The 13,353-nt window shown below is 43.7% G+C and overlaps 1 protein-coding gene across 1 annotated transcript in view; it reads right to left on the bottom strand.

The window, feature by feature from the left end:
* The window catches only part of DNAH9 (dynein axonemal heavy chain 9), a 372,221-nt gene that overhangs the window by 232,792 nt on the left and 126,076 nt on the right, over positions 1 to 13,353 (bottom strand). The window contains exons 27-28 of the mRNA XM_063109557.1: positions 11,031 to 11,187; positions 4,714 to 4,818 (exon numbers count right to left, since the gene is read on the bottom strand). Coding sequence (XP_062965627.1) covers positions 4,714 to 4,818; positions 11,031 to 11,187 — 262 coding nt within the window. The remainder of the gene's footprint in view (positions 1 to 4,713; positions 4,819 to 11,030; positions 11,188 to 13,353) is intronic.

The raw sequence follows: 13,353 nt of genomic DNA, 5'->3' as shown, positions 1-13,353 counted from the left end.
GGGACAGGGCTGTAGGTACCAGTGATGGGGTGTGTCCTGGTGACACATATCCAGAGCTCAGATAACCCCAGGTCTGGAGAGCAGATTACAACAGTAATGAAGAAATTCTGAAAAATCATAAGTAGTATTTTATACATTTTAAAATAGCAAAGTAATTTCCCTTGGAATTGCTACACTGAGGTTTTTCCTGAGTGGATATGCAATTCTGCTTGGCCAGTCTGACAGAGACATGAAAATATCCACATACAAAGACACTGAGACATAATCACTTTTGTACAAGTTACTGGGAAGGGGAGCACAGACGGGTGAAGAGCAGGGGAGGGCAGGTGGGGAGCGGGGAGCAGTTGGCAGCTGGTGTGGCTTCTGAACCAATGTGCCAGCCTGGATTACTGTGTGAATAATTAAGCACAATTTTCTCCTTGGGTGGGTTTACAATTTTAAATGCTACCAGCTCAGATTTTACCCGGGCCACTGTCAGATACTTTCTTAAGAACGTCTCCTATAGGTGTGTTCCTAGACTGGAGTGTGACAGCATCAAGATATTCCAGGTTGCACTTATTTCACTTAACTCCAGAAACAAAAGAGAACTGACTAATCTTAGAGAACCCATTACTGACCTTGTGTTGGACAGTTTCATAATAAGGCAAATTCAATGTCTATCTACTGTGTATTGGTGACAATGGCTGTTGGGTACGGCCTCATTGATTAGTACACTGCTAAGTTTGGTAAAATAGCTTGAGGCTGGTCCAGCTGAGAAGGGGTGAAGGGTGTAGAGGAGACCTGTGAGACCAGTACATGGACCCTCCTTGCCTGCCCAGTGTGTTCCAATCATCTATGTCTCTTTAGCCCATTTTCTGTAGTGTTCAGATAGTCATGATACTAACATTCTCATTACCACCATCACCACTGTCATCACCACCACCACCACCACCATCACCATCACCATCATCACCATGATCACCACCACCACCACCATCACCATCATCACCACCATCATCATCACCAACATCATCACCATCACTACCATCACCATCACCACCATCATCATCACCATCATCATCACCAACATCATCACCATCATCACCATCATCATCACCAACATCATCACCATCATCATCACCATCATCATCACCATCATCATCACCATCATCATCACCATCACTACCATCACCATCATCATCACCACAATCACCATCATCATCACCACCATCACCATCACCACCATCATCATCACCATCATCATCACCAACATCATCACCATCACTACCATCACCATCACCACCATCATCATCACCACCATCATCATCACCACCATCATCATCACCACTATCATCACCACCATCATCACCATCATCATCACCATCACCACCATCATCACCATCATCATCACCACCATCATCATCACCATCATCACCACCACCATCATCACCACCACCACCATCATCATCACCATCAACACCATCATCACCACCATCATCACCATCACCATCATCACCACCATCATCATCACCATCATCATCACCACCATCATCACCACCATCATCATCACCATCACCATCATCATCACCACCATCATCATCACCACCATCATCATCACCATCATCACCACCATCATCACCATCACCATCATCACCACCACCATCATCATCACCATCACCATCATCACCACCATCATCATCACCATCATCATCACCACCATCATCACCATCATCATCACCACCATCATCACCACCACCATCATCATCACCATCACCACCACCATCACCACCACTATCATCATCACCATCAACACCACTCACATCACCACCACCACCGTAATCATCATTACCGCCATCATCATCATCATCACTATCACTGTCATCTTCATCATCATCATCACCATTATCACCATCATCATCATTATCATTATGAATTTACTGAGTGCCTCCTATCTGTAGGGTTTTGTTTTAAGTGCTTTAGACATACTAATTCATTTAAAAATTATCACAACTGCCCAAGTAGATACTATTATTAACCTCCTCTGCCAATGTGGAACTTGAAGCATGGACTTTCCGAGGGTCACATGGCTAGTAAGAGGGCAGACCCAGAGCTGAACACTGGCACTTTGATTTCAAAGCTGACACACACACTTAACCACTTCCATCTCATTGTCTGGCTAGCCCTGCTGTACAAGAACCTGTTTTTTAAAATTCCAGTTTCACATGGAGCTTGCTCACATCATCTCTGGAGCCTAAGACCAGCTCTATGCTGATCCTGGTCAGGCTCTCCCTGCCCCTCATCTGCTCTTACTCTGGGCTCCTTGGGGGCTGGAGCGGGGGGAGCACACCAAGACAGCCTTTTTTCAGTTCTCTGGCCCTGAGCACCACTGGGACACCCATAGGTACAACTATTCATGACAAATGGCCCCAGACTTAGGAGAAAGCAGGCACAGCAGTGCAACTGGCTGGTGAGAACAAGAAATGTCCTCCAAAATCTGTGGTGAGCAGCCAGAAGACAGGGCACAGAAAATCCTAAAAGCAAAAATAAAAGAGGTCGACATAAAAGAGAGTGGAAATAACAGAGGATAGAAGAGCCCCACATTCTGGCAACGTTCAGGAGCTTCACCCAGGAACAGTCTGGACAAGAGACAACAAGAGGGTGTCAAACATGAGAGATGGGAGAGACTGACCATCTGGGACGGGGGTACGTGCAGGGACCCTGCAGAGCACCTTGACCACCTGTGGCTCCCAGTGGCAGCTGAAGGGAGGGTGGGTTGTGGATTAGGTGTCGGCATGAGTTCCAGCACTGTTCAGCCTTGTGCTTGCTTTGGTGCCCTGCCCACAGCTCCAAGTCCAGCCCACCTGAGATGGAAATAGCATGCTGGACGAGAGAGGAACAGCACATGGGAGTTATGCGGGTGAAGGATGGTCCCTGCCAGGGCAGACAGGCCAGCTGGAGGCAGCAGTACTGCCTCAGAGGCTTCTCCCACCATGGACGACTGCTTGCCTGGAGTTCTCTCCCACCCGCTTCTGCTGTCCTTTCTCTCAACCCCACGCTCTTGCCTAAGAAACATAATAGTCAAGCTGAATGTTTTCCTTATTCCTTTGTCTGGATGTGAAAGAATCAGGACCAAAGAGTCTCTCATAGCTACCTTTTTCTTTGTACTGTATACATATTGCTTTGGAAATAGAAGCGAATAAGAACAAAATTAAACCACTTTTAATTATATGGTCTGTGGGCACAAACTAGGAGCACCAGGCACACCACTGTCCCAAGCCCATCGCCACAGCTTTTGTCATTACGTCGTACCTTTATAATTGCTTTTCCTTGTTGAGGTATGGGTGGGAGGTGGGCTCTAAAATGGGAAATGTGGACCCTTAGCTTACAGGGAGTGGTGTGGAAACAGGTGCTGGCAAACAATATGCTTCTTCTTGGTAACGGGGAGCTCCGGGGGGATTGGAGCCATTGCAGCTCCAATCAGGACCCCCATGGCAGACCCTCAATTGACTTCAGCCATCAATCTTCCTACTGCTCAGTCCCTCCTTAAAACTGCTGCCAAATAGAGGGATCAGTTATCTCCCAGAAATCTTCAGGGGTTGCCTGTTGCCTACTGAGGAAGGAATTTAAGTCTGTCCACTACTTGGTTCAAGCCTGCTGCTTGCTCTAGCCTTGTTTTCTCCTGTAGCATTTTACCTCCTAGATGCCAGACCTGTGCCCAGGTCTGCACCCAGTCAGCATGGGTAGGGCTGCTGGGTCCAGATCATAACCTTGCCACTTTCCAGCAGTGTGCCCCTGGACAAGTGACTTTTCTTCTCTGATCTTCAGTTTCTCCATATATGTAGTGAGGATAATCATGGCTTGGAGGGCCATTGTGGGGCTATAAGAGATGATATATGGAAAGTGCCAAGAAAGAACAGACTTTCAACAAGGTGTAGTCCCTTCCCTCTTGCCCCTTTTGTTGCTTCCATTGTCAATGGGATTCTTACCCAGAATTGAATCCTCTTCATCCTTTCAAGGGCTGGCTTCAAGATACTGTACTTGGAAGTCATCCCATACTGTGAGTCAGAATTCAAATTACTTCAAGAACACAGAAAGCGTTCACATCTATCCCAAGAACTCAAGGTTTTTAAATTAGAGATCATGTCCTATTCAGCTGGGGACATTCATCCCCATCTTTAGCACCATTCTCACTATGTCATAGGTAGTCAATAAATGCTTTCTGGATGACTTGACAGAGAAGTGGCATGCTTACATAAAATCTGACCAAAAAAATGACTTCATTTGATGATGTTCATGCTGTCCTCACTTCATATACAACTGAGTGAATTAGGCCAAGAGAGGTGGAGCAACTTGCACAAAGACTACAATGGGAAATGGAAGAGCTGAAATGTCAGCCCTGGTCTATATCCAAAGTGCATGACCTTTGCAAGGAGCTGGGCTATGCCATCTTGGTGGATCTTTTCTGCACCCAAATGAAGCAGATAGGGCAAATAGTCTTTATTCCCATTTTATAGAGAAGGAAATAGAATCTGACTTTGCTGGGTAACAGCAGGATACCCACGCTGGAGGAGACTCTCCCTCTGGCCTGATTTTAGAAGGTGGAGCAAGGGGCATGAAAGGGCAAGGGAAAAGAGACGTGGGAGCTGAGGAGAGATTGAAAACAAGAGGATGAAACAGACTTCCACAGCACTTGATGTGAAGACCACAAGTCTCCCGCCAGCTTTTGGCCCCTACCTGCACAGCCACCACTGACAAGACTTCCACGGAGATTCGATTAAACTCATCAAAACAGCCCCAGGCACCAGTCTGAGCAAGGCCCTTGTAGATGCTGCCGCAAGACTGCAACAAAATGTACACAGATTAAATTACCAACAGCACTGGTCTTATCAATACATGTCCAAGTCATTTTCCTTCCTCTATTATAAACACTTTCAGTTCCCTAGAGATCACTGGTCAGAAAGTGATATTAAAATTTCAAGAACAATTAAATTTTTGATGGTAATGGGGTGCCAACATAACTCATGGGATCGAACAGAACCTTTTTAAGACAGTTGGATGAAAATCCTTTTAAAATGTCATAAGGGTTGCATTACTGTTTATTCTGCAGCCTCCAAAGTCCCAGGAAATAAATAAAAGATGATATTTTTTAACACCATACAGACAAAAAGCCTTCCACTCAGCCTTTGGCATGCACAATGGAAAAGTTTACGTCTGTATCTTTAAATCCATTCCCAACCACCCAGATTTTTCAGAGTGGTGGGGGTCTGGAGACGGGGACAGGAGGCGATAACATCTCATAAAATAAACTACAGGTAAATCTCTTCAAATGAGAGCAAGGAAATAATTTGAAAGGGAAAAAAGTATTTCTGTTCTAAAAATAAAAACTATTCTGGGCATTCAATGTGAACTAGCTATATAAAGCAACAACTTACTGGAAGACATTCTCAAGGTCATTTTTAAGCAGACATTAAAATGCTGGAAAATGCAAATAATGCAAAAGTCCCATTCATTTATTCAATAGACTTTTTTTTTTTTTTTTTTTTTACTATCAACTCTGTGCCTAGATCATGTGCTAGACACAGGAAAACTCCGTCTTTCTGAGAACTTTTAGTTAGGTTGTGGAGTTAAGGTATACAAATAAAACAGGGAAATTTCTACATAAGCAGTGGTTCTAATGGATAATATAGACCACCAATGTCACAGAATTCAGAGAGGGTGGATCAAAGTGCTCCAGAGTGGTCAGTTTTGCCAAAGAGGTGAATATCAGATGATAGTACAGCAGCACTTTCCCAAGTTTATTTCATGGAACACCAGACCGGAGCATGTTCCTTGCAGAAAGGGCTTTGTGATCAAGCCAGTTTGGGAAACACTACATTCTACAACCCACTTTTGCCAAGTTACAATATATATTAGCATTTTAAAGGTCCTGAGAACTCCTGCAACAAAAAATTAATTTAACTTTGTTATATGGCTGAGATTTTTTTTTCCCTCATGTAACTGCTGATTTTCTCAGAATGCACTCTGGCAAACATTGGTATAGTGGAAAAATCACAAGAATATAGTCAGAAGATCTCGGGTACTGGTATCTCAGAACTAGATGCTTCAGAACACACATGGGAAATGCTTTATAGAATAGGAGTCTCTGTGCAGACAGAATGGAAGGGAAAAGCTTTTCAAGAGGTGGAAAAATATGGAAGAAAGATGAGCAAAATAATGATGTGTGCAGAGAAAAATTTCAGATGGAAAGCTGAATTACTAAGGAAGGTCCTGCTTGTAAAAATCCTTCAGTTACTATGAGGGATCTTTGGAGGTTTGGAGAGAACATGACTAAAGCAATGTTCGGGGAGAATCAGTCGAATGTTGGCATAGACTAGGTTGGATGTGGAGCAGACTTTAAAGAGCAAGGAAAAGATAAATCCCACATTTCATTAATCTCCTGGAATTGGTGGATTCCTTTATTGATTAAAAAATATTTATTGAGCATGTACTGTGTGCCAGAGATTAATTCAGGTTGTAAAGAATTGGCAATGTACAAGATAGACAAAGCCTCTGTCCTCACAGGGTTTATGTTCTTGTGGGGAAAACAAACAATGAACAGCAGCAACAAAAAATCAGAGAACGGTTAGTCCCACTGGAGTCTTAAGAAGAGGGTGACGTGGCAACTTCAGATAAGTAGTTGGGGCAGTTTCCTTCAGCAGGTGACGTCAGTGCCAGGCATTGTGTTTGTGTGCTTTAGACTATTCCACTTCATTCTCAAAACAATCTTACAGGAGGAGATTTTATATATATAAAACTATATATATTTATTATATATACTCGACAGGTGCCCCATATATATACATATATATATATATATATACATATGTATATATATATATGTATATATATATGTGAGGGGTCTTCAAAAAGTTCACGGAAAGATTCCTCTTTTTTTTTTTTTTTTTGCAGCTGGCTGGTACGGGGTTCTGAACCCTTGACCTTGGTGTTACGGATTGCTTTATCTTTTAATTCTACTCTCCACAAACTTTTTGAAGTATCCTCATATATATCTATATATCTATATCTATATTTATCTATATCAACCTGTCAAGTGTCCCAAATACTAAGTGAAAAATCAGAAATCAAAATCTATGCTTAACGGTGGTTTTGGAAGCTTTGGAAGCTGTGGATTCCTTTTATAAAATGGAAACCCAGTGCATAAAATAAAAGAGTGAGCTTCCATAGGCAGATGCTTGCCACCCCCACACTTTACCTCCCAGGGGCCTGAGACAGAGCCAGGACTTACCCCCACCGCGCACCTCATGGCACCATTAGCAAGGCTGAGCTGTCACCGTGCCAGGAGGTGGTGAGCGTCTGGACTAGGAGAAGGGCAGGAGGAACTGGGTCAAGGGCCTGGGGTGAGAGGCATGGTGAAGGGAGAACTAGGGAAGGAAGGACATGGGACACCCAGGATGCCTTCGGCTCTCTACCAGGATCTCAGGGAAATGAGATGATCATTACTGACAGCATGAGGAATCTGGCAGGGAGGAAAGCAGAGTGGTCACCACAATTTGAGAGAAGGGCATCCAAACGGAGACGTCACTGCCCCTTAGGGAGCTGAAAGTGGAGAGTACATGTAGCAGTCTTCAGTACAGACGTCAAATCAGAAATTATAAAAAAGATCAGCAAATGTGATGGAGAAGCCAAGAGACCAGAGGGTTAGGAGGAGGACTGTGGAAGCATGACGATTCAGAAGCCAAGGGAGACAAGAGTCTCCAGGAGAGGCGTCTGCAGCGTGACCCTGCACAGAGGCTCAGAAACAACTGCACGCGCTTCCAGGCTCAAACCCATTTGATGTTTCTGCAATAGCTGCTCCAAACTGAGGTCAAAGGGGAAAGTATTGCTGCTATCATATAAAGAACGTCTTGCACTGAAACTGCAACCATTTCCAGAGGAAATGGCTAGTTTTATGGGTTTTCCAACCAGCCCTAACAGACTGAAGTAATAACTTTCCCTTTCTCCCAAGTCTTCACACTGTTCCGTGTCTACTGCAGCCACCTGTGGCCCCAGTCCTCATGGAGCTGAACGGGATGATGGCCCCTGCAGAGCTCCTGAGGCAGAGGGCATCGCCGGGGCCCCCCACGACAGCCCAAACTCTCCTCTCTAACTCCTCCCTCTGCTTCACCTCTCCCACCTCCCTGTGTTCCCAGGTACCACTGACCTTTTTTTTCCTCTTTTTTAAAAAAAATGCCTCTTATTCTTTCTTTTCCATTTCTGCTACCCCACCATCTGGCTTCTCACCCCCTCCCTGGTTTGAATGACTACAATGTTCTCACCCAAAACTTTTCCTCCTCTCAGTCTCCTCCTATCTTAATTCATCTGGCTGTCAAGGTATCCTCCTTAAACACCACTTTGACGCTTCTACTCCTGCTTTGATGTCTGCAGGGACTTCATGTAGCCACCCCCTAAAGTGAGCTCCTCTCAGTGGCTCCACACTTCCCCTCCTTATTCACCCCACTGCCTGTCTCCTGCTGTTCCCCGGTCCTGTCTCAGGTAGCTCTGCCACTGTTCCATGTCTGTGTCTAGCCTTACTCTGCAGAGACGTGAACAGAATACATTGCTGTGAGTGCACGAGTGACACGTCTAAATGACCCCTGGAGAAATGCACGGCAGCTCTTCCTGGCCCTCACTCCTTCCTCTCCTCATCATGGCCAGGACCTGTGCAGAGAGCTCAGGGGTGAAGTTAGAACAAGGGCGGGGGAAGGATGTCAGTACATGTAGAACTTGGTCACAGCTTTAAAGCTGACATCTTAATGGGTCAGGCCCTGTTTGGCAGTAACACCAACAATTAAACAGCCTGAGGATTATGCTGCCTGGGTGCTAACTAGCTCCCCTAATTATTTCATGTACGTTTTGTCCCCTCCAGAGAGACTGGGTTATACTCTATCTGTCCATCTATCTACCTATCTATCGTGTTTATATCTATCTACCTACAATTGATCTATTTATCATCTATCAGCCATCTATCGTCTATTTATCACCTGTATATATACTTATCATCAATCTTTCATCTATTTACATCTATCATGTATCTAATCTATCATCTGTTTATCATCTATCTATAATCCATCTATCATCTATTTATCATATATCATCCACCTATTTATCACCTATCATCTGTCATCTATCTGTCTGTCCATCTATCTACCTATCTATTTATCGTGTTTATATCTATCTACCTACAATTGATCTATTTATCATCTATCAATCAGCCATCTATCATCTATTTGTTTATATCCATCTGTCATTGACCCACTTGTTATCTATTCATCTATCTGTAATCCATCTATCATTGATTTATTTATCACCTATCACCTGTCTATCTATCTATCCACCTTTCTATCTGTACATATGATCTATTTTTGATGTCCTCCCACAATGTCCAGCACATGCTGAGAATGGCAATACTCAACTAACTTTATTGCTGGCATGTTTTACAGTAAAAAAAAACAAGTCTGAAGAGCTGAACAACAAAGCACAGAGGAGGTCAGGAGACAGCTGAGTGAGGCTGTCTGGCTACAGGGGTATTTGGTGCTTCACAGGGGATTGCCTTCCTTCTGGTGTGTTCATCACGACTATACCTATTGATGTTGCTAACCTGTGTCCAGCCTAGACTCCAGGACGGAAGCTTCACTCACAGTTCAAATGAACCAAGGATAGACTCCCCGCTCATCTGTACTTTTAGAGAATTTCATGGGGTTGGGGGTCAGTGATTGGTTCTGAAAGGATTGGGTAAAATGGCCTTAATGACTCTGGCCATGGGTCCAGCTCATCCCTTCCTGTTTGCTGTGCTAGGTGTGACTTTGAAGAAACCCAGCTGATCACGTCTTCTGCATCTACATGAGTGTGTCTTCCAGAAGGTTCCTCATGGGAGAGTATACTTATTTCAGCAATGCCACCAATGCTCAACTATAGAAGAACGGAGAAACTTAAAATAATCCTTAAGGCCAAATTTATATCTTTAAAGGGGAAAATTTTTTTCTTCTTCTGGCCTGACTTGAAGAGAAACATGACCTTAATATGTTCATCAATAAAATCACTCTTGCTAATATCTAGGGGATACAGAACATGGGGAGGACAGTTATTTTGGGTGTGGATCCCCGTTTTGTTGCTTGCTATGAGAAAACATGGTAACATAGGATGCTGCAACTCTGCAGAGCAAAATTATATACTGTGGAAATTATTAAAGTTATAGAAGATGAATCTCTTTTAAAGAGTCATATTTGTGGTACTGCAAGTGTCAACTCACAATCTCTAAAAATATTTCTACATTAGATTTATTTTACAATCAATATATCACATAATTTATATATAAATATCTAATCTATTTAATGCAGTTGTTTTGTTTTTTCCACTCTAATTTATATGTCATCCTGTTTACAAAAGAGACTTAAGACAGTTTACAAAAGCACATACCATATAATAAAATAAAAATCATGAGACATTGAGGGGGCCTGTTATTACACATTATTCAAAAAATAATCTATACAAGGTCCAGTTGTGAGCACAATGTTTCTAGCAAAGACATGACCTTATGGGCCTTTTGTTTCTCTGGCTTTTCTCTGTGACTCAGAACCTGGGATACATTAGTTCTTAAAAAATGATGAGCACCCGAATGATGCTTTGTACTTGGGCATCTCTTGCTATGAGAAGAGGTTAATCTAGTCTGTTTACAGAAGTCACACCTGCCCTTATAGAATATTCTGGACCTGTAGATATTCTGGGGAATGTCCACAGTATCTTCACATTGGCTACTTACGAGCCTTTCCGTGCTTTAGGTCACAAAGCTCATTGGAAGAATTGGAATCCACGGCACCGTGCCTCCTTGTCACATCAGAGGTTTACGGGGAGGCTCACAAGCTCCAGGAGTCAAAGAGCCTCAGATCTACTGTGAAAGAACAAGCAGGGACCTCCTAGTCTGGGCTCTGAGACTTGGGGAAGCTGGGCCACGGTGACGTGGATAAACCTGCCACTCGGGTGCTAGTTCCCCCTGAAGCTGGGTTGCCCTGTACCTTGTAGTCCATCTGCTCTGAGCAGTTAAACACATAGACCATGATGCCCAGCGCTCGGCCCAGGTCCTTGGTGGTCTCGGTCTTGCCTGTGCCTGCAGGTCCTGCTGGAGCCCCACTCATGGTCAGGTGCAGAGACTGGGTGAGGGTGATGTAGCATCTGCCGAACACAGGAGGGAAATGTCATCCATTAGGTGGCTCTGCTGGGTCCCAGTGAGATAGAGCTGGGGTTCCAGGCTTTGTGAGGCCTGATACAACTTCAGTGAAGGAGGGCCCAGAGGCTCCCACTCATGTCTATCCCCCATACCACGGTGGGAGGACTTTCCATAGTGCAGTCTGACCTGACGCTCCCTCCCTAAAGGGCATCAGTGTCTCTCTGCTGGACTCTTTCTGACCTTGCCCCTGCCTGCTTCTCTAGCTTCATTTCTCACTGCTCCTCTCCCCTGAGCTCCTGCCCTCTAGGATTCAGCCTCATTGAGCTATGGTCACTCGCCAGACACACTAGGACTGTGCTTGTCCCTCTCCCTCCCCCCACCCAGCCCCCAACCCTTCCAGTCTACCTGGAAGATGTTCCTCCTCAACCTTTGTCTGGCTAATTGCTACTAACCTCTTGGGGACTCATATTTGACATCACTTCACCCATTCAGTGTCCCCAGATCCCCCAGCACTAGGATGAGTGAAGAGATGCCCCTCAGCTGAGCTCCCACCCCACTCTCCTCCACTTTAACTTCCCATGACACACATCACATACATTTTCCACGTATACCCTGATAAGATGCATGAAGGCAGGGCTATGTCTTATTCATTGTTTCATCTCCAGAGCTTAGCACAGCTCTAGGCATACACAGGCCCTCAAGAACTATTTATGAAACACATGACTGAATCCATGAATGAATGGATCCATCATTCAATATATTTAATTCTCCTGTGACTATTTTTACTAATGGCAATAAAATAAACTCAGTTTTAAGCTTATTTCTGGTATTTTAAAAAAGGACTCGCATTTCCATTTATTTGTCAATTTAAAATATGCCTTTGGGTAATAAGCACATAAAAAGACACGCAACACCATTGGTCATTGGGGAAATGCAAATTAAATCTACAATGAGATACCACTACATACCCACTAGGATGGTTATAATCACAAGACAGAAAAAAACAAGTGTTGACAAGGATGTGAAAATATTGGAAACCCCGTACATCGCTGGTGGGAATGTCTAGCAGTACAGCCACGAGGAAGAGAGCTTGGCAGTTTCATTAATGGTAAAGCTTATTAGATGATTCAGCAATTTCCTTCCTAGGAACTTGCCCAAGAGAAATAAGAACATGTGTTCACACACCGACTTGTGTATAACACTATATGCACTTGTTTATTGTACTTGTTCATAACAGCAAAAAAAAACTGGAAACAACCCAAATGCCTGTCATCTGCAAATGGATAAACAAAATGTGTGGTATATCCACACACTGGAATACTCTTCAGCAACATAAAGGAATAAAGTAGTGAACATGTTACAAAATGATAAACTTCGAAGACATTATGCTAAGTGAAAGAAGCCAGACACAAGAAATTGCATATTATCATTTCATGTATGTGAAAGGTCCAGAAAAGACAAACAGAGACAAACAGTCAATTGGTGGTTTCTTGGGCTTGGGGTAGAGCAGAGATTTACCGCACATACAGGTGAGGCAAATGTTCTAAAACTGGATTGTGGTGATGGTTGCACAACTCTGTACACTTACTATAAATCATTGGATTGTATACTTGTAATGAGTGAACTTTAAGGCATGTAAATTATACCTCAATAAAGCTGCTAAAATTGTGCCATTGCTCTAACTTTTTAATATCTAACAAATCAATGCATAGATTCTTGACTTTTCAGAGGCTAAACCTCTGAAATTATTTCTCTCTTGTTTCTGAATCTGATGTACCGAGTTGACTGGAGAATCCGAGTCATGGTGACTGGGTCTCTATTGAGTTCACTAAGCCTAGAACCAAGATGGTTTTGAAAGGACTTGAAGTGAGTTCCTTTCTCTGCTTTAATTAAGTGCAAAATCCCTTATCTGTTTCAGCCTTTGAAAGTAGAATCAGGAAGGCAGTTTTCAGAGGAAGAGAGGAGAGGTATGCAGAATTATTGTTCCACCTCGAGTTTTCCTGTGTAATGGAATAAGTTGACTCAGGTGATTATGTGGACCTGGGTTGCATTTAACCCCTGGGCATCTGGACTCATGCAGTTGCCTCAGCTTCCCTGTGGACAGTAGAACAATGACCATCAGAGAAGCCACAAAGAGAGGCAAGGTGAGTCAGGGTTAAGGGGAAAAGTTG

Source organism: Cynocephalus volans, chromosome 10, assembly GCF_027409185.1.
Source record: "Cynocephalus volans isolate mCynVol1 chromosome 10, mCynVol1.pri, whole genome shotgun sequence".
Classification (NCBI taxonomy): Eukaryota; Metazoa; Chordata; class Mammalia; order Dermoptera; family Cynocephalidae; genus Cynocephalus; species Cynocephalus volans.
Note: the sequence above shows the minus strand (reverse complement) of the source record. Positions and strands in the feature narration are given on the sequence as shown.